General features: G+C 43.6%; 1 protein-coding gene across 1 annotated transcript in view; it reads right to left on the bottom strand.

Annotated features, from left to right (window-relative positions):
• LOC137564243 (cyclic AMP-responsive element-binding protein 3-like protein 2) overlaps positions 1 to 26265 on the bottom strand; it is a 115100-nt gene extending 88835 nt beyond the window's left edge. The window contains exon 1 of the mRNA XM_068277857.1: positions 25806 to 26265. Within this exon, the coding sequence (XP_068133958.1) occupies positions 25806 to 25901 (96 nt within the window). The 5' untranslated portion in view covers positions 25902 to 26265. The remainder of the gene's footprint in view (positions 1 to 25805) is intronic.
• Positions 26266 to 26540: the final 275 nt, after the last annotated feature.

Genomic DNA, 26540 nt, shown 5'->3' with positions numbered 1-26540 from the left:
ACAGAAGGTCAGCAGGACAGCCAAGTAACTAGCATTGTTTAAAAGGAAATAAACATCGCAGCCTACATAGCCCTCTCACTTCAGATTCCCTCTACCTAGCAACGAGCCATTCTTGTAAAAATCCACACATTAAGGCTGGTGTGTAGCTGCTGAGTCTTTTATTACACTTTAAATTGAGTTTACACATAATATAGTGGCAATTCCACAATTTGTGCAGCTATACAGTGGATTACTTATTCTCAGTAACTATTATTATACTTTCACTATTCAGAACATTATAGCCCTTGTAAAGTATTAGCAGTGGTCTGGTCAGTCCACAGGCATGAAGCTACAGCCCTGAGCAGTAGACAGGAGAATTCCTCCGACTTTCAGCAGCACACAGGAGCCGCAGCAGCTCACATTTCAAAGCCTTTGCATCTTTGAAGAGTGAACCAGAGTGGACAACACATCATCATACCAGCCACACCAAACAAGCCTTTATTTACTTCCAGATGTGCTGCTGACATTTAACCAGGCCGGAAAGTCAGATATTTCTGACTGAGCACACCACTGAACCAACCAGTGGCAAAGGATTCTGGGAGGCACAGAACAACCAAAACATCCTGTCATCTCTTGTGTCTCAGAGACAGATACTGTTTAACAAAGTTCAGGAGTGATTTTATTTATTAGTGGAGTTTTCCATTACGGTAAGTCATTTTTCATCTCCCAACAAGCATAAAACAATTTGGAAAAAAAGGTTGTCCCCAAATTAAATAGAATCTGAAGTGACATAGGTGTGCCAATCGGGTGCATTACCTATAGTGGGTCAAAAATATGTACCAAGAAAGGTGTCCTTCGAAACACCCCCCCCCCCCCCCCCCACCCTTTTCCAATGTTTCCTGTTCCTGCATTAATAAGAATCTGAAGTATTTTTAAAAACAAAAAACAGATACTTACCAAAGGAGAGGGAAGGCTCTGGGTCAGAGACTGCTCACCTCCACCGCTGTGGGAGGCTTCGGCAATCTTCAAGAGCCCATGTGCTCCAGAAAACGTGTGGGAGGCCGAAGTCTCCCACAGCGGCGGAAGTGAGCTAATGGGGATTCAGTGCTCTAACTTGCACACTTATGTTGCATTGCGGTACTCTATGGAGACTTGCACACTTCACGCGATGCGACCCTGTGCGTCGGATGTATCCAAATTACTTCAATGCCGAAACAAAGGCTGCAGTGCATTACTATATGATCCGTGTCTATCGCACAGATTATGTAGAATTGCAATTCAATGAGAGAAGCAGGCAGTGTGTGTGATGGGAGCATGGTGCGATGTGGTGCGGATGGGAAGGGAATCCCAGTGACGTACTTCCTGCCCAGCAGAGAGAGAAGAAGGATCGGAACACTAAATCGATACTGCAGGGCCAACACTGTACAGACGTGTCACTATCCTACAGACCAGTGATGTGTTCTGTTGCTACTGAGACTGATATGTCATCATGCGGCAATGAGGTGAGTGGAGAGAACAGCCACATGGTCAAAGGGGGTCGGGAGGCTGCTGTACACGTGCTAGTGGGCAGAGCTGGTCATAATCGGCTGCGTTTCATCCAGTGTGTGTACAGGACTTTACTTGAGGACCAAGGACTGAGGTGAATAGTTCTACTGATGTTGTAAGAACACAGCAGAATACTGAAATCGCTTAATCCTGAGAAATACATAAATGACAATACTGTAGTAGAAGACAAGGCAATGGGAGTTGGCACTGCAAGCAATCCGGTTTATTCAATAGTAAAAATTTGCAATCAGCGACATAAGAGAGTCCTGTCCAGTGCAACAAGAAACAAAGTGCACAAACCGGTCCTGATGGTCCTACGCAGTTGAGCTCTGCACCCACCACCCACTGACTGCCCATCAGGACCGGTATGTGGACTTTATGATTCTTGTTGCACTGGACAACACTCTTTTATGTCGCTGGTTGCAATTTTTACTATTGAATAAACGGGATTGCTTGAAGTGCAGACTCCCATTGCCTTGTCTTCTACTACAGTATTGCATCTTGTGGTGTAAGCATGCAGAGTTTGGTTGCTGGCTGACCAGCCGGCCCTGAATGGTACAGTCGCAGCTCTCCTCAGGTACACTGCAGTGCCAACGATTGGCTTTGTTTCTACTATTTTACATAAATGACAATGCAGGCAGTTCAGGCTATTAGAATGCAGTAACCTCGCTGAGGAAATGAATCCATTTTCAATATGGCTGACCTCCTGCACACAGGCCAGAGTACCAGACAGCACATAAAAATGACATACTGGTGCTTCTACAGCCATCCTCAGCGCACCAGGAGGTTGTGTGGAGACTCTGGCCACCACATGAACTGTCCTGACATTACACACAGGAAACACAAACTTGACCTTTGCCTGGGAATCCCAGTGACGTGCCTGAAACATCCGAAGTTTCTCTGTTAAAACGTTTTCACAAAAGAGCCTTTAGCTCCCATCTAGAGAGCTGATAGACACTGCTGAGTAGTGCGCCGACATCTGCTCCTGATTAGGTCCAATGACTAGACTGAGGACATTCAATTAACCGTTTCTCCAAGGTGACATTTTCACTCCTCATCAATACAATGCCCTTTAAAGTGGACCTAAAGTCATGCTCAGTGCACAAGGAAAACACAGATTAATCCACTCTGTTTTTGTTTAAAGAGAAGAGCCTTTTTAATTCCCCCTCAGCTGTAAGTATTCACAAATGTAATTTGGTCTCTATGCTATTTTTATTGATTTCAGCATGAAATCTATTTAAAAAATCTATCTAATTATTGATCTGGCAACCTGGGGCTTGATCTGCCACTGCTCATGACCCGCCGCCGATCGATATCTACCATTCGGTGTGACTGATCGATTAAATCCATTTCCGATGAAAATTGATTGGATTTGTGATAAAAAAGTGACTGAATCTGCTGTAGATTGACAGGAATAATCAATAAGTGTGTAGCCATCTTAATCGCAAGCACAAAAACAGTTTTTTTTTTATTGCCATGCTTTTTGCCTTGTTTATTTACATTTTATTACCTCCGAGTTCTGTCACTTTGCAGTTGCCACTTGGTACAAGCGATTGCGGCCACAGCAGACACCGGAGGAGGCCAGGAATCATGGCGGTGGACAGGTTAGACTTTTACACTGCACATGGGCATGGGGGGGGGGGGGCACTTTTACACTTGGGGGGACACCAGACAGGGGTCCATTGTGTATGTCAGTCATTGTGACATTAATTGCCATTAGCACAGTGCACCCGATCGAGCACTTGCGACTGACATTTGACAGAATGTCCAATCGCTCCTTTTGACCAATTATGGCCACTACCATGTAGTATGAGAGCATGTATGAGGTTTAACTGTGGACCTTCAAGTCTTACCAGAGCTGTAGGCCAGTTTCACACCAGCAATCAGCATATATAGGTGTGGTCAGAGGGTTGGGCAGAGGAGAGAGGGGTTTCAGCCTCAGGGCGCAGTGTAGGAGGGACGCACAAATCACTCAGCTATCATTCCCCTATTGTGTTTGAAGCAGAGAGAAATAACAAAAAGGGATACATGGAAGTGACTGCAAGCCAGATAACTAGAAATTAAATCGCTTTTAGAGCTATTTTCCACTTTCCTATACTAAACATTGAGGCTGAATCGCCTCAGAAATGCTGCAGGACCCTCTTTTGTGTTTGGGAAAAAAAATATATAGCTCTGGTGTGATCCATCCCATTCAAATACATTAGCCAAGCACTTTTGAAAGCGCTAGCATTTTTAAAAGCGATCAGAAGCGCTCTAGGTTGCACCAGCCCTACAAGAGCTCTTCTAAGCGCTTTTTGATTTTAAAAGCTCTTGCTAATGTTATCCTATGTGTGTGTTCTCATTGGAGTGATGTGATTTTGTAAAAATCCCCCATAGCATTACATTAGCAAGAGCTTTTCAAAATCACTAGCGCTTAAAAAGCTCCTTGCAGTGTGAATCAGCCCATAAGATCAGTTTCAGACTGGAAATTCAGGATATTACAAATTAGTGTGTGAGAGTGATGATTGCATAATCCTTAAATGGAAACACAGTCATCATGCAGTCAAACAACATATCATTAATGTGGAATAATAATCAAAAGTATTTCATATGCAAATATGATAAATGTTTACCCTACTTTATCTAATTGCGATCTCCACTCTCACTTCTAAAAAACAGCAACATGTTCCTACTGTAATTAAAGTGTAACTTAAAGCGGGATAAAACTCTTACAGAACATAACATTTTCCTACTTTTTAATACCCATCCAGTTATCATATTTACTTTTGTGCACAATATTGTCTGTTTATAAATTACAAGTTCCAAAAGTACAGTGTATCTGCTCTGAAAGTTGCCATTGCTGTTTATTGCATAGCTGCTGTATTTATTTATTATAATGCATCATGTGATCAATTCTCAGCTCTCTGCTTCTACAGCAGAAAGAGCACATTTTTAGGACAGGTAGGAATTTATACTAATTGCAGCAGACAAAGGAATGTAAACAAAAGAGCGTGTTCTCACTTCTTTGGATGCTGCAGCAAGCTTTCTGTTTTGGTGTATAGAATGGATCTACCATCAGGTGTTGGAGAGGTATGCGAAGAAACGTATGTGCCCTCAATCAATACATACAGTATGCCACCAAACATAACAAAGAAATGAACAGCGCTACTTAAAAACAGATGAATGCTTACCTGCAAAAAAGTGCAGACCCCACTCATGGGATACAAATACACAATGAGCACACATACAACCTGTCTACCACTTGGAGGATGTTAGTTTCCACTAACAGCTTGCAATGCAATTTGTTAGGTACTCGTCCCTCCCACTGTCGAAGAAGTCTTTCCTCCATGGGAGGGGACCTAACACTAACTAAAACCTACCTATGCATATGCATAGCCTGGGCGCGCTACCAGTAAAATTAAGAATTGCGCAGAAAAAGTGGGATCAGCGCATCACCAGGCCGCCTCTGAATGGCCTCAGCTCAGAGATGCGCTGAGCCCCCCCTAAATCCTACCTATGCATATGCATAGCCTGGGCGCGCTACCAGTGGGTTCAAGGTGCGTTTGCAGTTCCTGGGGGGGCTCAGCGCATCTCTGAGCTGAGGCCATTCAGAGGCGGCCTGGTGATGCGCTGATCCCACTTTTTCTGCGCAATTCTTAATTTTACTGGTAGCGCGCCCAGGCTATGCATATGCATAGGTAGGTTTTAGTTAGTGTTAGGTCCCCTCCCGTGGAAGAAAGACTTCTTCGACAGTGGGAGGGACAAGTACCTAACAAATTGCATTGCAAGCTGTTAGTGGAAACTAACATCCTCCAAGTGGTAGACAGGTTGTATGTGTGCTCATTGTGTATTTGTATCCCATGAGTGGGGTCTGCACTTTTTTGCAGGTAAGCATTCATCTGTTTTTAAGTAGCGCTGTTCATTTCTTTGCTATGTTTGATTTTATTCTGGTCAGCTGCTCCCACTTGTTAGTTTTTCTTTGGTGTATATGCAGAGCCTCTGTTTGGGTTCAAGGTGCGTTTGCAGTTCCTGGGGGGGCTCAGCGCATCTCTGAGCTGAGGCCATTCAGAGGCGGCCTGGTGATGCGCTGATCCCACTTTTTCTGCGCAATGCCACCAAACAGTTTCACCAGCAAGCAGTTCTTAACTTGTAACTGTCGGGCATCAAATCAAAAATCAATTGTTTCTTTTTATCTGGTAAACAAGTAATAAGGATGCTAACCAGGCAATCCAAAAGTTAAAATCACTATTACTTTTCTTGTTGATAAATGATCATTCCGTGGTTTACCTGACTCGGATTTGGTACAAACAAAATTTGGTACACAAAAAGGAAGTTGTAGGGCATGCTGGGTTGCCTTTTTTTGCCTCTCTATTTCCCCTCAGACTTAACTAATGGCATCTGATTGGCTAAAGAGTGGTGAGAGTGGAACTCCGGCGAGGGACACAAAGACTTCTAGGGGCTGGAAATAGCCCCAGGTAAGTAAAGATGCATTCATTTTTGTGGCCTCGGGTATCTTTTAAAGGACAACTGAAATGAGAGGTATATGAAGGCTGCTATATTTATTTCCTTTTAAACTATATCAGTTGCCTGGCTATCCTGCTGATCCTCTGCCTCCAATACTTTTAGCCATAAGGGGCCCATACAGTGGTCAATTTCTGCCATTGATCGACGGCCGATTCGACTAGTATGATCGAATCGGCTAGAAATCGATGCAACAGGAAGCATGATCGGTTGAAAATCTGCTCCTTGTGTGTGGCACACATCAGATACATTCCTGTTGGATTTGACCTGACAGGTATCTGCCCGTAATCTATCTGATGGTCGAATCTGCTGCAAATCTATAAGTGTATCGCCACCTGAACAAGCATGCAGCAGATCTGGTGTTTCTGACAATATTGTCAGATCTGACATTTATCTGCATGCTTGTTTCTGGTGTGATTCAGACACTGCTGCAGCCAAAATAGATTAGCAGGGCTGCCAGGCGACTGGCATTGTTTTAAAAAAAAAAAAATATGGCAGCCTCCATATTCTTCTCACTTCAGTTGTCCTTTAAAGCTGGAGTATCACAAGTAGCTTATGTTTTGTTTTAAGAAAGCAAAATTATTCTCAGCATTGCTTTTTAGCAAGTGGGGTTTTCAGTCTGTTTTAGCATGAGCTATCTGTGTATTTTGTAAATGAGTACCAGGGACAGACTTGCAGAAAGAGAGATGTAACACAAGAGAAAGAGTAAAGTAAGAGAGGGAGGAAGGAGAAGCAGTCCTGGGCACACGTGTGATCTGTTCCAGACATTCTGTATCGCAGCCAGACATTCCTCAGCAGTGAAATGAGTCTGTCTGACTCTGTGAGGTGCATGGACAGACATGCAGGGAAGCACAGATGTGCACACACTAGGCTGCTCAACATATACAGTTATGTTACTGATTTACATAAAGCAGAGAAACGTATCACATCAGTGTCTTCCCCTCAGTACCTCACCACAGACACAACCTAGGTGGCCAGGCTAGAGGCCCATACACACGGCATACAAAATGTCTGTACAGACACGTGTTGAGCGACGGTTTGTTGGTGCGGACACGGCAAGCGACAAAGACAGATAGACTGTCTGCAGACACAGCCACGTTTGAGCGATTCAACGGGTGAATCTCTTGTAACTTTTGTCTCCCAAACCGTCCCTTATGCTGGGCATACACGACTCGATTTTGAGCCTCGATAGATCATTTCTGACATGTCCAATCTCCCGCCCGATCGTTTCACCGCTCGATTCCGGATAGCAGTGAATGGAAAAAGATAAAAAAAAAAAAACTAGTGGAAAATAACAGAATTTACTGCAGAATCGAGCAGCAAATTGATCCAGCGGCAAAATCGAGCCGTGTATGCCCAGCATTAGTCTGTTGGTGTCCTGTCGTGTGTATGAAAGTCCTCTACAGACAGCAGAGTCGCTACTATAGTACTACTACTATACGTAGTCTGTGGCACACAGCTTCTGCCGTGTCTTCACTCTTTCTGCTGTCACGTGTGTACAACTGTTGCAACTTCGAATTGTCGCTGCCATAAATATGCTGTTGTCTCTTGTCTGTCGCTGCCTCACAACTACAGACTAATGTATGCCGTGTTTATGGGCCTTAATTCTCCAGCCACTTGCTGCTGAAGCTCTGGTCTGTCACAGGTACACTGACTGACTCCTCTAACACTGATTTAGTCGCATTGAGGTTAATTTTCAAAGCTGCAATGCAGGGGATTTTGCAGGTTAGTTTACATGCATTAACTAAGGTACCCATACATCTAGTGATTTTGGCAGCTGACCGAGCAATAGACAGATTTCTCTCTGATCAAATATGATGATGAGAGACATCTGTTGCCGCCATAAACCGCAGGCCGATTCCTGACCAATATCAGCATGAAATCTTTCGTCAATCGGTCTCGCGACGCCCACGGCCGCTGTTCCCCCTGGTTTAGATTATTATTATTAGCGCTGACATCTTACATAGCGCTGTACATTGTCTTGTCACTGAACTGCGCCTCAGGGGGGCTCACAATCTAATCCCTCCCATAGTCCTATATCTATGTATGTATTGTGTAAAGTATGTATCGTAGTCTATGGCCAATATGGCCAATTTAGGGGGAAGACAAATAACTTATTAGGCTCCGAACATTTGGGCACCGCTGTATACTGTAAAGTGAATTACGGCTATAGTGGCAAATTACAAAAAAACAGTGCAATTCAGCCACCAGCAATAGCTGGCAGCCAAACTGCATCTTACCCCTGAGTCCACAGGGGCCTGGAGGGGAAATAATAATAAACACTGCCGGGACTTTTGCAGGAGCAAGGTGAGCAGTTTTTCGGTTTCATCCTCCCAGTGCCCATGTCGCATGTATGCCACGCATAGCCTTAGGGGCGCATATATCTTGGAAGGGGGGGGGGGGTATACTGTTGGAAGGCAGCAGCAGAACATGCTGAAATCTATCAGATCTGTCTAATGCCTTGTACTTAATGAGATTTTATGGCAGATTTACTGCCAGATCGATTTTTTCCAACATGACCGATCGGATTTCCGATCGATTTTCTGTTCACCCCTGTGTAAAATCAATCAGAAATCGGATCGGAAAGATTGGAATTCATCGTTCTGGCAGTCAATCTGCCAGAAAATGTGATTGTGTAGCAGGCATACATCTATCACTGTGCGGTGTTTGGGCAGGCAATAGATCCGTCTCTGATCGGATTAATTTAGAGAGTGATCTATCAGATGGTCATCATACATCAAGTACAGTATTCCCTACATGGTAAATCTACTCCATTATAACACAATTAAAGGCTATTGTTTGTTCCTGAGGGTTCCCTGAGGGCATTTGTAAGGCTCTTGGTAAAGTTTAGGAAGTTTTGCTTGACTTGTTGTTGTGGTTTATGCGGAGAGCCTCAGGGGTCATCCCTGTAACTTGCATTGAAACTATGCTAATTATGCAGATGTTTTGATGTTATTGTTCCTGGGAAAACTCCCAGTTATCTCTATCCCTTTTTATATCATTATTCATCTACTATCCAGCGCAGGATCAGTGTGACTGAATTCACACATCCACCCAGCACAGCAAACAAGGCCAACAATGACATCTATCAACACGCCACACATGTAAAGAGGACCTGTATCAGCCACATGTCTTGCTCTTTGTATGAAAATAAGCGACATGTTCACACAAGTCCAGTGCTTTTGTAAGCTTCATATACATTGGTAGATAGGCGATCGCCACTGTCTCGGATGAGAATCTAGCAGGTGTACAGCTGCAGTCTGATAGGACGCATGGCAGAGGGGAGGGGAACAGAGGAGGAAGAATCCAGGCAGCCTGCGCATGCGCAGAGAGGACCTGCAGGCTTCCTGTTCCGGGGGCCCCGGCGCGACTTTTGACAGAGTCGCTGCTGTAATGCATTTTGAAACTGAAGAACTGGGAGGCAGAGAGCTTGAAAAGGGGCAGGATGAGTGTAAGGGCATAACTAATTATATGTGGGTATGCTGAAATGCATACCCATGGCTGCTGCTCAGGGTCCCTTTAAGGTGGCCATACACTTGGGGGGCCAGGTAAGTGGCAGCAAGACAATAGTGGGCAAGCAATAACCCACTCTCAGTTCAGAGAGAGATCTATCTGATGGTCGATCTGGTCATACGTCCAGTGATGTACGGCCACGTTTACATTTTAAAGATTAAACAAGTAAAATGGACCTGAACTCTTGCACAGGACAGATGAAAAACAGAGAAATGCTTCCTGTATGTATTTAGAGAGTTTGCCTGTAATTCCCTCTCATCTAAATCTAATCACACGTTGTAATTTGATCTCTCAGCTGCATCAGCTGGCTGTTTTGGCAGAGCAGCTAATTTATAAACATAGGATGTTGACCCTATGTCTGCTTCCATGAAAGCAGGAACTAGAAACACTGCAGATTGACTGCAGGATTTCAGCTGTAACAAAGAAATGTTTTTCTTTAAAGAGAACCATAACTGTATAAAAAAAATAAATAAATAAAAAGTAAAAAAAAAAAAAAAAAAAAAAAAAAAAAAAAAACTTACCTGGGGCTTCTACTAGCCCCCTGCAGTTGCCCTGTGTCCACGCTGGGACAAACTGAACCTCCAGTCTCCCACAGCGAGTCAGTTTTGTTTTAGGTGACTGGCTAGTCGATCTCGTATTGCGCATGCGCAGGACACTCCTGGCAACAGAAGCGTGATAGAGGATCCGCACGGCCAGGGCCGCGCAGGCGCAGTGGCCACCGACTGACCAAACTCCTAAAACAAAACTCGCTATGAGGAACCAGAGCATCGGTTTGTCCCGGCGTGGGCACAGGGCAGCTGCAGGGGGCTAGTACAGTGACATGCAAACTTGGCTCTCCAGCTGTTAAGGAACTACAAGTCCCACAATACATTTGCCTTTATGAATCATGACTGTGGCTGTCAGACTCCTGCAATGCATTGTGGGGCTAGTAGAAGCCCCAGGTAAACTCTTTTTAATATACAGTAAAGGTTCCCTTAAAGTAACCCAGAGATGGAAAGAACTAAAGAGTTATTACTCACCCGCAGCTTCCTCCAGCCCCATAAGGTCATCTAAGTCCCACGCCGTCCTCCCGCGGTTTGCCGTTCAGCCGCGATCAGCCCCGGTAACAGCTCAACACCTCCTGCGGTCTGAACGGCAGACCGCAGGAGGACGGCGTGGGACTCAAACGACCTTATGGGGGTGGAGGGAGCCCCGGGTAAGTATCAAATCTTTTGTTCTTTTCATCACTGGTACACTTTTAAAAGCTATTATGCTGTTGCTTATCTTTTAGAGCAGAGAGCAAGTTCTGAGTTCAGGTCCGCTTTAAATGCCCCCAGGAAACCGCGGTGTCCATAGTAACAGCAATACACAGTACGGATATCGGGGATGGTGATTTAACCACTTCACCACTGAGGGGTTTTACCCCTTGAGCACCAGAGCAATTTTCACCTTTCAGCGCTCTTTTCATTCATTCGCCTATAACTTTATCATTACTTATCACAATTAAATGAACTATATCTTGTTTTTTCCGCCACCAATTAGGCTTTCTTTAGGTGGGACATTATGCCAAGAATTATTTTATTCTAAATATGTTTTAATGGGAAAATAGGAAAAATGTGGGGAAAAAATTCATTATTTTTCAGTTTTCGGCCATTATAGTTTTTAAATAATGCATGCTACTGTAATTAAAACCCATGAAATTTATTTGCCCATTTGTCCCGGTTATAAAACAGTTTAAATTATGTCCCTATCACAATGTTTGGCGCCAATATTTTATTTGGAAATAAAAGGTGCATTTTTTTTAGTTTTGCGTCCATCCCTAATTACAAGCCCATAGTTTATAAATTAACAGTGTTGTACCCTCCTGACATAAATACTTAAGAAGTTCAGTCCCTAAGGTAACTATTTATGTATTTTTTTAATTGTAAATTTTTTTATTTTTTTTTTAATTACATAAAAAAAAAAATTGGGGAGTGTGGGAGGTAATGAGTTAATTTTTTGTGTAAAAGTAGTGCATTTGTATGTGAAAATGCTTTAGGGTGTAGTTTTACTATTTGGCCACAAGATGGCCACAGTAACATTTTATTTATGCAACCTGGAAGCGTCCGGAAGGACGCTTGCAGGAAGTAGAAAGAGGCTGGGAACTTTTTTTTCTTCTTCACAATGATCGCTGCTTCTCGTAGAAGCAGCGGATCATTGCGGGGGCTTAGATCAACGAACGGGAATGGATTTTCCCGTTCATTGATCTCCGGGCGAGCGGCGGGAGTGCGCGCATAAGCGAGCGGGAGCGCGGGAAGTACGGATTTCTCCGTCCCTGGTGGTAAAAGGATGGAAAAAGGGACGGAGAAATTCGTACGGGTGGGGGTAAAGTGGTTAAAGGCCAAAAAGAAGATTTGCATTTACCACATACACAAGAATAAAAAGCAGCTCTTTAAAAACAACAGGGGCCGGCTGGAAAGGTCAGTGTTTCCATTCACCGGAGGCAGATTGAACTTTTCAGCAAATCCTGTTCAGCAAACAGCAATCTTCCCGGCTTCTGTTTACACATCTGTGTAATGGATATATAGCATGTTTTAAATGGAAAATCAACAAGAAGGCTTTACACAGCCTGCTCTGACCTAACACCTCCTTGCCAGGAGCAAACAATAGAAAATAGACTGGTGACCAGACAACCCAGCATCGCATCTCAGGGCACAGTCACACTCGCAATGGCAAAAGCCAATCACCAAGGCTGAGTGCACACATAGCAGAAACACTAACGTTGCGTAAAACGCTGCGTTTTATGCAGCAATGTTAGTCAATGGGACGCAGAAAAAGATGCATTGTACTGCGATTTACAGTATGCGTTTGGCGAACCCTGGTTTTGTTGCATATTATGCCAAAACACACATAATGAAACTCTATGGTGATGCAAATGCATAGTGTTTTAATGCGTTTTTCACATGTTTTTAATGCGTTTTTTTTTTAAATAAAGATCTCTGATATGTTTCCGCTTCCTGTTGTCTTCCTAGTGATTTGCATAAATATAAAAACGCATATGCGTTTTACATATGCGAACCGCAACCGCATTAAAATGCATGCAAAAGTAAAACCAGGGCTGTGGAGTTGCTACAAAAATCATCCAACTCCAACTCCTCAGTTTATGAAACCACCAACTCCAACTCCAGGTACCCAAAATGGCTCCGACTACGACTCCACAGCCCTGCGCAAAACACATTAAAAACGTATCTGCGTAAAATTAAAAAAAAAAAAAAAAAAAAGCAAATGCACCAAAAACGCATTACAAAATCGCACACGCACCTTCATAAAACGCACCTTTTACACGCTATGTCATATGTGAACCCAGCCTTAGTAATTTTAAGCCCCATCTACACGATACAATTTTACATGAGATCGACCAGTGATCTGATAAGAAATTGCATCGTGTGTAGGCATCCAAATTGTTTCAGATTGATTTTGTAATCGATTTTGCATTGATAAGTACCCAAAATCGATCACAAAAATCGATCGGAATCTGATCGGACCAGTCGCAATTTATCTAAAAGATTCGTCAATCTGACAGAAAGGTTGTACCATGCTAATTATGCTTTATGGCGATCGTACAGCGGTGGTGGTGTCTCCTTAAATGAAATGAGAATCACATCACAATCACTCCAAAAATGCTGCATGCAGCACATTTGCAAATTTCGCAAATTGCAAACACTACAGTGTGAATGCCACTCACTGGCACTCAGCAAAGTGATGCAAAACGTCTGCAAAGTGCCCCAGTGTGATTGGTGCCTGTAGAGCAAGCATCTCCAAAGTCCAGCCCGGGGGCCAAATGCGGCCCGCCGAGCCTTTTCTGGTGGCCCCCGAAAGCGCTCTACAGTTAATTCTATACAACCCGCAGGAAGTAGATGTGGTGCTGTATGCAGGGACCACCTTGGGTGGCTGCTCTGCCTCCCCCTTTGCTCACCTGTAGGTTATAAGTCACCACTGTAACAGTAACAGCCACTGATTAGCAGCTGCCACTGTGCCAGCAGCAGTAACCAGGGCTGTGGAGTCGGAGTCGTGGAGTCGGGCAATTTTGGGTGCCTGGAGTCGGAGTCGGGAAAAAATGCACCGACTCCGACTCCTAATGAATTTGTAACTGTAATTAAAATAGAAAATATGATAAAATGTTCTATTTCTCAGATAATAGTCGTTAAAAATAATGTATATATACAGTAATAGCTGTGCTTAGTCCACAAAAATGAAATAAACCAATCAAAATTAGTTACTTGTGCTGCTTCAATAAAGCAGTCCCCGTATTTTTAAGGTCCGATATACATATCTGATTGTGACTGTATATATGATGTGTACACAGGAATCTCTTATATATACTAAATAACATCTATGCTGTAAGAATAAAGCCTGATGTGTAGCTGTGTCACTAATAGAGATGGTCAACGAGATGGAAATATTTCTGCATTGAAGCTGATTTATGCAAATGTATGCACTCTCTTTGCTGATAAAATCAAAATAATTTGATATGTTGTTAAAATTTGGTTTGGTGACTACAAATTAAAGGGTAACTGAGATGGATGAAAAGTAAAGTTTTATACATACCTGGGGCTTCCTCCAGCCCCCTTCAGGCTAATCAGTCCCTCGCTGTCCTCCACCACCCGGATCTTCTGCTATGAGTCCTGGTAATTCAGCCAGTCAGCGCTGTCCGGCCGCATGCCGCTCCCACAGCCAGGAACATTCTGCACCTGCGCAATAGTGCTGCACAGGTGTAGTATGCTCCTGGCGGCGGAGTGTGTGCATGCGCACTACGCCCGACTGGCTCAAGTACCTGGACTCATAGCAGAAGATCCAGGTGGTGGAGGAGGACCACGAGGGACTGATTATCCTGAAGGCGGCTGGAGGAAGCCCCAGGTATGTATAAAACTTTAATTTCATCTGTCTCAGGTTTACTTTGTTACACAATAGTACTATACTCAGGGCCGGATTTCTGGCAAGGCCACATAGGCCATGGCCTAGGGCACCAGAAATTTAGGGGCGGCTCAGTGAGGGGCAGTAAAGCTGTTCTATGCAGCCATCCCCATCTACAAAGACAGATTTAACCTTTGAACTTTCTGTCCTGTACGTGTGTCATCCATGCAAGACCTGTAAGCTCTATCCTGCAGGTACCCATCAGCCTAACTCTCATGGTGACACAATGGATCCATCATCGACAAGATGGCAAACATAACAGTTCTTAAAGGGAACCTTAACTGAGAGTGATATGGATGTTTCCTGTTAAACAATACCAGTTGCCTGGCAGTCCAGCTGATCTCTGTGGCTGAAATAGTGGCTGAATCACACCCTGAAACAAGCATGCACCTAATCCAGTCTGACTTCAGTCAGAGCACCTGATCTGCATGCTTGTTCAGGGGCTGTGGCTAAAAGTATTAGAGACACAGGATCAGCAGGCGATTCAGGCAACTGGTATTATTTTAAAAGGAAAAATCCATATCCTTCTCAGTTTAGGTTCCCTTTAAGGAAAACATAATTTATAATCTATATGCATATTACTAAAATAGTTATTGTCTGTGATATCCAATGATGGAAATTAAGTAGAATTCTCATTGGGGCACGCAAAGATAACAACCATACAGATGGTATAGTTGGCCTTGGGCGGTAAAAAGTACAAATCCGGCCCTGACTATACTCTACATATGCACTCCCCACAGAGCTGCAGGGAATCCACTGAGAATGCTGTGCACATTGAACACAGAGGTGTTGTCTGTTTACAATCTCCTCATTCCCCTGCAGAGTACCTGCACATCACTCTTACACGTACCCACACTTACATTGCCTAGGGCCTGATAGATGTTCTTTGTTCCGGTTTGTACCTTTTACAAGTACTCTTACCAAGGACTAGTTTTAGTCTAAAGGGAATGAATATAGTAGTCTCCATATCCTTCTCACTTCAGTTGTCTTGTAAAATTCCTAAGCGTTGGCAGTTAAGAGACGAATTTCATGTTACATACATTTAATCAACAAAATTGTAATATGCAAATTAGAGGAGTCAGAGTCGGTGGAATCCTAAACTGAGGAGTCGGTGGATTTTTGGACCGACTCCACAGCCCTGGCAGTAACAGCCATTGGTCAGCAGCCTCCACTATGCTAACTGCACACGGTAGATGGGTTATTTCCAGTGGAAATGTTTTATTTGACAAATGCATGGCATACCTAATGGAAATCAGCAAAAAATTTGTGTTTGATTTTCGCTAGTTCGCCCCCCTGACACTCTCAAGAACAGCGATATGGCCCTTGGCCTAAAAAGTTTGGACACCAGTGCTTTAGAGAGACACGTGCTCATACAACCCCAGCAATGCTTCTCAGGTGCCCATACACTTGTCAATTTTCCCCAGCAGATTTGATCACTATGATAGAACTTTAAAGCACACTTGAACTGAGAGGGATATGGAGGCTGACATATTTATTTCCTATTAAACAATGCAAGTGTCCTGACTGTCCTGTTGAGCCTCTTCCTTTAATACTTTTAGCTGCAGACCCAGAACAAGCGTGAAGATCTGGTGCTCTGACTGAAGTCTGACTAGATTAAATGCAAGTTTGTTTTAGGTACGTGATTCAGACACTACTGTCAAAGAGACCAGCAGAATAAAACCAGTCTTTACAATTGTTAAAAATGCTTGGGAGTCAGTGGTGGACTTACCCCCTATAAGCAGACACTAGAAACTCAGTTAATGAAACATACAATTTATTGGCATACTCCACGATAGGTTGCAAAGCGTTTCGCAGGCAATATCCTGCTGCCTCAGGCAATCAAGAGTGGGGGAGCATACACCAGTGGTAGGTCTGGGATGCGACTGGCGCCTCTGTTCACTATGTAGATTTGCATCCACCCTTGGTGGAGGGGGATTCCCCCCTATCTTTTCCCATCTACAGAGAGAGACTTCTTAATCCTGAGTGGGAACAGGACAATCTCCTCACCTGCCTACACAGTGGTTGCCTTGGAGGTAACCCTGGTTTGTGAGTACACTGTATATAAATTTTGTACTCTTCTACATTTTCCATATCCAAATGGCTCTCGGTGCCATTTCTCTACATAAAGAGACCAGCAGGACCACCAGGCAACTGTTATTGCTTCAAAGGAAATAAATATGGCAGCCTCCATATACAGTGGGTTGCAAAAGTATTCGGCCCCCTTGAAGTTTTCCACATTTTGTCATAATACTGCCACAAACATGAATCAATTTTATTGGAATTCCACATGAGAGACCAACACAAAGTGGTGTACACATGAGAAGTGGAACGAAAATCATACATGATTCCAATTATTTTTTTACAAATAAATAACTGCAAAGTGGTGTGTGCATAATTATTCGGCCCCCTTTGATCTGAGTGCAGTCAGTTGCCTATAGACATTGCCTGATGAGTGCTAATGACTAAATAGAGTGCACCTGTGTGTAATCTAATGTCAGTACAAATACAGCTGCTATGTGAGGGCCTCAGAGGTTGTCTAAGAGAATATTGGGAGCAACAACACTGTGAAGTCCAAAGAACACACAAGACAGGCCAGGGATCAAGTTATTGAGAAATTTAAAGCAGGCTTAGGCTACAAAAAGATTTCCACAGCCTTGAACATTCTACGGAGCACTGTTCAAGCGATCATTCAGAAATGGAAGGAGTATGGCACAACTGTAAACCTACCAAAACAAGGCCATCCACCTAAACTCACAGGCCGAACAAGGAGAGCGCTGATCGGAAATGCAGTCAAGAGGCCCATGGTGACTCTGGACGAGCTGCAGAGATCTACAGCTCAGGTGGGAGACTCTGTCCATAGGACAACTATTAGTCATGCACTGTACAAAGTTGGTCTTTATGGAAGAGTGGCAAGAAGAAAGGCATTGTTAACAGAAAGCATAAGAAGTCCCGTTTGCAGTTTGCCACAAGCCATGTGGGGAACACAGCAACCATGTGGAAGAAGGTGCTCTGGTCAGACGAGACCAAAATTGAACTTTTTGGCCAAAATGCAAAACGCTATGTGTGGTGGAAAACTAACACTGCACATCACTCTGAACACACCATCCCCACTGTCAAATATGGTGGTGGCAGCATCATGCTCGGGGGGTGCATCTCTTCAGCAGGGACAGGGAAGCTGGTCAGAGTTGATGGGAAGCTGGATGGAGCCAAATACAGGGCAAACTTGGAAGAAAACCTCTTGGAGACTGCAAAAGACTTGAGACTGGGGCGGATGTTCACCTTCCAGCAGGACAATGACCCTAAACATAAAGCCAGGGCAACAATGGAATGGTTTAAAACAAAACATATCCATGTGTTAGAATGGCCCAGTCAAAGTCCAGATCTAAATCCAATTGAGAATCTGTGGCAAGATCTGAAAACTGCTGTTCACAAACACTGTCTATCTAATCTGACTGAGCTGGAGCTGTTTTGCAAAGAATGGGCAAGGATTTCAGTCTCTAGATGTGCAAAGCTGGTAGAGACATACCCTAAAAGACTGGCAGCTGTAATTGCAGCAAAAGGTGGTTCTACAAAGTATTGACTCAGGGGGCCGAATAATTACGCACACCCCACTTTGCAGTAATTTATTTGTAACAAATGTTTGGAATGATGTATGATTTTCGATCCACTTCTCACATGTACACCACTTTGTATTGGTCTTTCACGTGGAATTCCAATAAAATTGATGCATGTTTGTGGCAGTAATATGACAAAATGTGGAAAACTTCAAGGCGGCCGCATACTTTTGCAACCCACTGTACCTCTCACTTCACGTTCCCTTTAAGCTGGAGAACTGATTGGGCAGCCGCATTGACAAAGAGTGTGAGGAAGCACAATCTGAAGATGCGTGTGCCAGAAACAGCGGTTTCTGAGACCACATTGCGACATCTTTGATCATTCTGGCATGCCGTCATTGATGGGCAGTATGGAATGATGCACAAGCTCTATCCGACAGTGCATTGGCCTGTCTGTTCCAAGTATGGACTCAATGTCACACCTCCTGCTCCACAGAAAGGGATGTGGCATAGCCCAGACTATCAGCTGAACAGGGCTCGCTTGGCAGTCCAGGAAAAAGGAAATCGACAGTCAGGTGACATCCTTCTTCACAGGAAAATAAGGCAGCACTGTATGATGACAGCCCCTTGTGAGGAAGGGCACAAAACACCCAGGAATGGTTATCCCAGTTTGGCAAAAATGGCCTCTGTCACAGCTCTAGTATGCCAGGTTTCCATTTTGACTGAAATATGCCTCTCGCTGTGGTTCACCACAGCCAAGACCCTCTATAGAAGGCTAGGAACTCCAATTCAGAACAGGGTTGGAGACATTTGGCACAGAATGCAGTTTTAATAGCGTTGCCCAGGCAGTTTAACAACTCCTCACATCTTTAGCTGCGTAATTTAAACAATTATCATCTGCATAATAATAACTCTGTCGGTGCTAAGATGATGTGATTATGATTATTTAGTAGGAAGATAACCTCCACTTTTGCAAGAGGACATTTTGTCTTCCTCAGATTAGGCTGCATTTTCTGTTGCTTGGAATTAATGACCTATCCTTCCACTCAAACATTTGTGAGTATTCCTTCACCCTATGAATAAGGAACCTCATAGACAACCAGAGCAGGGCCTGGAGAAAAACCAGGGGCCTGGTTAATGCTAATCCCCACAAAATCTTACCAAAAATGCCAGGGGACAATCACCGTAAGGGCTGGAACCCACAGGAGCGCTTTTGGCAGCACTGCGATACGCTAGCAGTTTGCCAAAACGCTGGGCTAATGTTAATGGATGGGGCAACTTCCACAGGAGCGTTTGCGTTTCCCAGAAACGCAAACGCAGGACCTGCAGCATTTTGGGAGCGTTAGCGCTTCAATGTAAAGTATTGAAACGCTAGCAGAAACGCTCAGCAAAACCTAAACGGAGCGGTTTTGCTAGCGTTTTGCCGTTCAGCACACTGTAACAAAATTAAAAATAATTCACAGGACCAATCAGGATAAAAACACGAAACGCAAAACGCTACACAACCGCTGAACAAAAAAATACACTGTTGCAAAACGCGACCGAAAACGCGCATGAATCCGCTTGCAAACTGCTCAGACAAAACGCTAGCGGTTGCGTTTTGCGTTTGCGGATTTCAGTGGGTTCCAGGCCTAAGACAAGCCTACCCCCCCCCATTTCCAGATAACACCAATCCTGTGCTCACTACACTGACTTCCCATGGAAAATCCTTATCAAAATTGGCATGCTAACCTTGAAATCCCTACATGACCTAGGCCATGGATACCAGAAGGATTTGTTGCAACTGTATCACACCACCCACAACCTCAGATTAACTGAATCTAATAACTTTACCACCCCAGAGTCCAACTAAAAACGTTTGGAGCCAGAGCTTTCTATCATGCTGCCCCTACCTTGTGGAATTCCTTGCCAAACTTAATCAAGACAGCTTCAACCCTGGACACGTTTAAATCAAAACTGAAAAGCCACCTGTTTAGTCTGGCATTTATGATCACATCATTTTTTACCCTGTACACATCACCATGTACTGATCTAAAACATAGGGGGGAGGCTCATAGGCTTGAAGGAGTTTCTATTTATCTTTGTATGTGTCAACTAAATATTTTGAATTTAAAAAATATGTTTGGTTTGGGTCCGCTTTAAAGCTGTTTGCAGCTAGATATGCTGTGTAAACTATCTAAACTTTAGATAAGATAGTATATATATATATATATATATATATATATATATATATATATATATATATAGATATAGATATAGATATAGATATAGATATATATATATATATATATATATATATAGATAGATAGATAGATAGATAGATAGATAGATAGATAGATAGATACACATACACACAAGTTACTTGTTATACTTAGTTTTTCATCTCGGATCCGCTTTAAGCTCTTCTCCAGCACTGGTTTCCTGATTTTTCTACTCATACATATCCTTGTATTCAATTACACAAACATCACCCAATCAGAAATTTACAATCCATTGGATCCTCTTTGAGTAGACTTTTGCCGCCCGTTATTGTTTTTTGGGGCTATTCCAGAATGATGGTTGGATGTTTTTGTCCGTGACATTTATTTTCTACGTCTTTTTGCTGCAGGTCTGCATTGGTTCTGAAAGCCTAAAATGATAGGGAACAGCTGCTCACTCAGAAGAGTGGTATGTGGGTAGGTTTTAAAAAGTAGCACAATATAAATAGCTATTAGAGCTAAATGGTACTTCACAGAGCACAGCTGAGTCTTTTAGGGCCTGCACACCTGATCACAAGACACTGCGAGGGAAGAGGAGGTCAATCCAACAAAAGACTTGTACAGATTTCAGCTTCCCCGATGCCTGTCAGCACCTGACTGAGAAATTCAAGTAGCTGCAAAGTATAATATTATGCACATCTTCCTGTAATGATGTGGCCTACAAGGTTCCAGGAGTCTTTGTTTTTTTATACACTTTTTGTATAATCTATGACTTTGACAAATCTGTCAGAGATCTATTGGCCTAACGAGCAACAGATTCATCCAGGCTGTCAATATCTTTTGAGAGATTACAGTGTGAACAGGGCATGCACCCGACCCAAATCCAAAACCAGCAAACCACAAAGTCCGTGGATCTCAACTTCCATGAAGATTTTTTCAATTTATTAAATTTGCTTAAAGAGAACTCGAGGTGGGCTCATAAAATAAAAAAAAAAAAGCAGGCTACTTGATCCGGGGGGCTGAGCAGATCAAGTAGCCTCAAAATACGCCACCCCCCGCTGCTCCTGTGGGCCGTAATGGCTCACTTTCGTGACCTCTGGGTCACGACACTACAAGGAGAGACTGTGTGTCTCTCACCAGTGTGTAGGGAGGCGGGGGAGCGGCAGGGGGCGCGGCTGGCGAGAGAGAGATGCCCAATGGCAGCTCTGCAGACCCTGTAGGAATGCCCCTGGTGGGCATTTTGAACAGAGAATCCCTCTCCCCTGTTTTTGCCTCTGAGATGGTGACAAATAATGTTGCCAATCTCGGGGGGCTATAGTGCAGCGGTGGGGGGAGGGGGGGCAAAGAGCGGCGGTGTGGGGACACAGAGGCATGTCATGAGGCAGAGAACATGCATCTGTGTCCCATCTTCCCCTCCCCCAAGAACCACCTCGGGTTCTCTTTAAAGGTCACAGGGTGACATAATGAGACAGACATGGGTACGTACAGAACCAAGCGCACAAATAACTAGGCTGTGTGCCTTTTATTCTTTCTCTGCCTGAATGAGTTAAACAGCAGGAATGCAAGTGACAGCTTCTGTCCAGTTGGTACCTGGTAAGTGTATACGGTAAACCTCACTGATAAGTAACTATAGTCATAAACATTTTCCTGGCATAAAATGGCTTCTGAGAGAAGGAAAGGGATAAAAAGGGTCAATATTTCATAGATTTTAGCTCTGGAATACTTCAATCAGTGTGTCATTGAGCAGAGACAATGAAACAGTTAAAACTTTAAGAAGTAGATTTAAATTAAAAAAACTAAAATTGTGGGATATAGGACAATGGATACAATTGTTTATTTCATCAGTTTATTTTCACCTCTGGTCTGGGACATCATGAAGCCTGCTGACATGGGCTTTTCAACAGAGCTCAGGTGAACTGCACAGGCGGCTTTTGCTTGCACGGTAGCACAGAGCCAGACTCCGCTTTTTCCGATGAGCTTGAGCGGCGGCTTTTTGCTACTGCGCAGGCGCGAGACATCCTGCAACTGCACAATGTGGCCACGCTCGTTCATGTATGGGAGCGCAGCCATAAACTTCTGAGGGTCTCAGCGCTGGATCAGTGGTCGGGAGGAGAACGTCGGAAGCCTCTGGAGGGTACAGAGGCTTCCCTCTCCCTAGGTAAGGATCTACATTTTTGTCCTATGGCGCGCATAGGTTTGCTTTAAATTACTCCCGCAACAAGGTAGATGTTTACGGGCAATATGTACCCTAAAGAGCATATCGTTGCCATGGTTGCAAAATAGTCCAGTTTTAACTTTCAGTTTTGTGAAATCCTAACTTGATGCAAACTGGAATGGAAAGCTTATTTTTAATAACACTGAACAAGAGAAAGAACTGTGCGCCACTAATATATGTTGATGGCAATTTTATAATAAAATAAAGATTCCCCTTGAAGGATAAGATCACAGTGGGGCGTAGCAGTGTGATGTAACAGACACATTTTACAACACAAAATCGCACTGAAATTGTAAGCCTGTGTGGCATTCAGAGTGCATCCGGGGCAATGTGATCCAACGGACTGCAGTATCCTAATGCAGGGCATGCAGTGTCTTACCGCAAAGCACACATGTAAACATTGACAGTGAAGCATGCTTTTCATTGACTGTATGCTTCACTGTACGCGTCGCAACTCTTATAATGTGCAATGCGACTTTTCCCCTCTGTTACCATTTTTACAGGAAGAGCAACAAAGCTCCCACTTTGCACCTAGCCAAGGTGGCCATACACCATACAATCTTGATTGTACAATATTTTTAGATCAATGTAGTTCAAGGGCCAACAGATTTAAACTACTTTGATTACTTTAGCAACCCAGATTGTATGGTGTGTGGCCAGTTTAAAATGCAAAGAAGTTACCATGGCTAATCCTACCATAGGTGTAAGTCCTACGGAAACTGCCATATTTATTTCCTTTTAAACAATACCAGTTGCCTGGCAGCCCTGATGATATTTCTGGTCAGTAGGGTCTAAATCACACACCTGAAACAAGCATGCAGCTAAACTTGTCAGATTTGTCCTGGAAACCCGATCTGCATGCTTGTTCAGGGTCTATGGCTTAAAGTACTAGAGGCAAAGGATCAGCAGGACAGCCATGTAATAATGTGCATTATTTAAAAAGAAGAGTCAGCCCTCATATCCCTCTCCCCTCAGGTTCTCTTTAAAACATCAATTCTTCTCTGTAGTTCTCCCTTCCTGCAAGAGTGTCAGAAAACTTTGGAGCCCAAAACTCCATTCTAGCAAATATCTAAATTCTAAAGAGATGCTGTGATTTTTCAGATGTCTCATGTCACAAGCGCCTTCCTATCCACAGCTGTTACCAAAGACTGGCTTCCGTCCAGATGTTTAAGCAGTAACATCTGCAAGCTTCAAGCCTAGGGTCCCTTTAAGAAACTCTATAGAAAATTTCAAGTCAATACACATTCGGGGAAGCCACCATAGAAGCTGTATGCTTTTCTATCTTACTGACTGATTTTGCAAAGAAATTAGGGAGTTTTGTAACAAACAAAAAAAAAAAGTCTCTTTTGTTCTCTCAGGCATGCAGTATGATTGGACAGCTGCAAACTGCTTATAGCCAATACCTCTCTCTATACCAACAGCTTTCACACAACACTGCCAAATCAAATCAATGTGAGAAAAGATAATAGGTGATCTTATCTCTCCATCACAGCATGGTATGTGATCTGTCTAGCTCTTCAGACATACTTCAAATCCTAAACAAAGGATAATGTAAACTTATACAGCTCTGGACACTATGGAGATCAGTGAGCTACTGACATGTCTCTACCACAAAGAGCTCACAATCTAATGTCCCTAAAGGCCCGTACACACAACCTACAAAAGTTGTTTAAAATGCACGCTTGTTGTCCAACATGATCGCGGCGGTCGACAATTGAGCATTTTAAAACACCAAGCGACAACGGTGAGCAACTGATAACAAGTCTTTTAAGCGATTCAAGTGTTTGATCAACTTTTGGGCAGCATGGTGGCGTAGTGGTTAGCGCTCTTGCCTTGCAAGCGCTGGGTCCCGCTTCGAATCCCAGCTAGGTCAACATCTGCAAGGAGTTTGTATGTTCTCCCCATGTCCGTGTGGGTTTCCTCTGGGCACTCCGGTTTCATCACACATCCCAAAAACATACAGATAAGTTAATTGGCTTCCCCCTATAATTGGCCCTAGACTACGATACACCACACAATATATACATACACATATGGCTATGGTAGGGATTAGATTGTGAGCCCCTGAGGGACAGTTAAGTGACAAGTTGTTGGCGCTATATAAATACTAAATAATAATAATAATAATAATAATAATAATAATAATAATAATAATAAGACAGATTATCATGCAGTACAAGTGGCAAATCGGTCGTGCGTACAGAAGTTGTTCAAACGACTTAAATCGCTAAGTACACATGCCAAACTAATGTCGACAATTGGGGATCGCTGTGCCGGGCTGCATGCACGTGTCAGCTGTGTAGCTGACGTCACGCTGTGTTGCTATGGGAGGGGGGGGGGGGGGGGATGACGGTGGGACGAGGAGCAGCGCATGCATGACATCACGGCAAGGAAGCGGCGCAAACAATGGGATCGGCAGGGGAAGCGGCATCGCTGGGATTGCCAGCGAAGACGGTCGTTTTCGCCCTCAGCCGACTTAAGTCAGGCAATATATACGAGGCTTAATACTGAATGCTGAAGTATCTAGCCAATAAACAGCTTATCTTGTTTTTATGAGCAAAATCAAAACATGCAATATCAGAAATTATAGGGTACCTGGAGGACATACAGCCTAAGAACCTCATTTCTGCAACACAACGATGCGGGCCACTTAACCACTTCATTAACAGTCGTATCAAAATTCAGATGAGATGAAAAGTAGAATAATAGATCACATTAAAGCAAAAAGTGAACGTCTAGATGCAGCTACCACATGAAGTGGGGAAATCTACTGTAAGAACTTTTGGTGTCAAACAAAAAATGTATAGTACTGTACTTTCTTATCCCTACCTAAAAGCAAAACTTTTTAAAATAATGACACATTTTGATAGCCCATTCTGTACATGTGTAAACAATACATCTGACACACAGGTCTTGTGGCTGTAGGCTTATGTATGGTCAGGTCTTGTGGCTGTAGGCTTATGTATGGTCCCATTCTGCTACTAATGACAGATCCATCTGTTAAGACAGACATACACAGAGAGACACGATCATCGATAAAACTCATATTCACAAAATATATATATATTTTGGGCACTTTTCTCGTGTTGTGCTGGAGACATTTTGATCTGAAACAGTCTTATCCTTTAATGCTATCTTTAAAAATTATTTTTTAACCTCTTAAAAATGATCAATAGCACACTGAATGATTCAATGGTTAACTTAAAATGTCTACATGTCATAGCCTGCTCCCTTATTACAAATTCCCATTAATTCATCATTTTAATACACTCCTTGCAAAACTTATTAAATCCCTTACTTAGCTTATCCTTATTTGCATCAATATTCTATTATCAGCACGTTAATTAAAAAGTGTCATCGTGCTCTCACCGTATTGTATAGAGAGTCGCTCTCCGCCACCTCGGACAGCTCACTCAGCTTGCGATCCCATTGCATGACAGGGTCTCCGCTCTCCAATATTTCCATTTTTTTTTCCCAGAAGGCTATCGAACAAAGCGAGGGTTAAATAATGACTTTCTGAGCAGAATCAGAAACTAAATGGGCTGCAGAAAAAAAAATCCAGATCTCCACAGACACCCCCAAAATTGAGCAGTGGAGGGGGGATATCAGCTGATCACAGAAGTTTAAATGGACTATCTCTCTTAAAGGTAGACTATCCCTTAAAGGAAGCGTTGCAGGTTGAAGGCACAGAGTTGTTATGGAAAGCTTGGGCCGTGATTGTAACCTGAGTGCAATCTCTCCAGATTAGATGGCTCTGAGGTCCTGTGGGAGGTCAGGGTAATAATAGCGCTTGTGGAGCCCAAATATCCTTCTTCTTCAGAGTCTAGGATCAGACTGACAGCACTGCTTAGCCCACGCCCCCTCCAGCAACCCCAATACGCCCCCGTCCACAAACTGCACCAATCAGCTTCCCCTCCAGCGTGAGCGTCTACCGCAGCGGCCAATCAGCGGCTCTCCACCGCCCCCTGGGGAAAAAGCAGCTGTAGAGCTCTGGAATGCAGGCGGGGCGCTGCTTGTTTGATAATTTCGAGAGCCAATCAGGAGGCGAGCCGCTGCGTGGGCTCGCAAGGGATAATTTTACGGAAGAGCCAACCAGGGGAGACG

The sequence above is a fragment of the Hyperolius riggenbachi genome, chromosome 3 (assembly GCF_040937935.1).
Source record: "Hyperolius riggenbachi isolate aHypRig1 chromosome 3, aHypRig1.pri, whole genome shotgun sequence".
Taxonomy (NCBI): Eukaryota; Metazoa; Chordata; class Amphibia; order Anura; family Hyperoliidae; genus Hyperolius; species Hyperolius riggenbachi.
The sequence above is the reverse complement of the archived record's forward strand: the minus strand, read 5'-3'. Positions and strand labels throughout refer to the sequence as shown.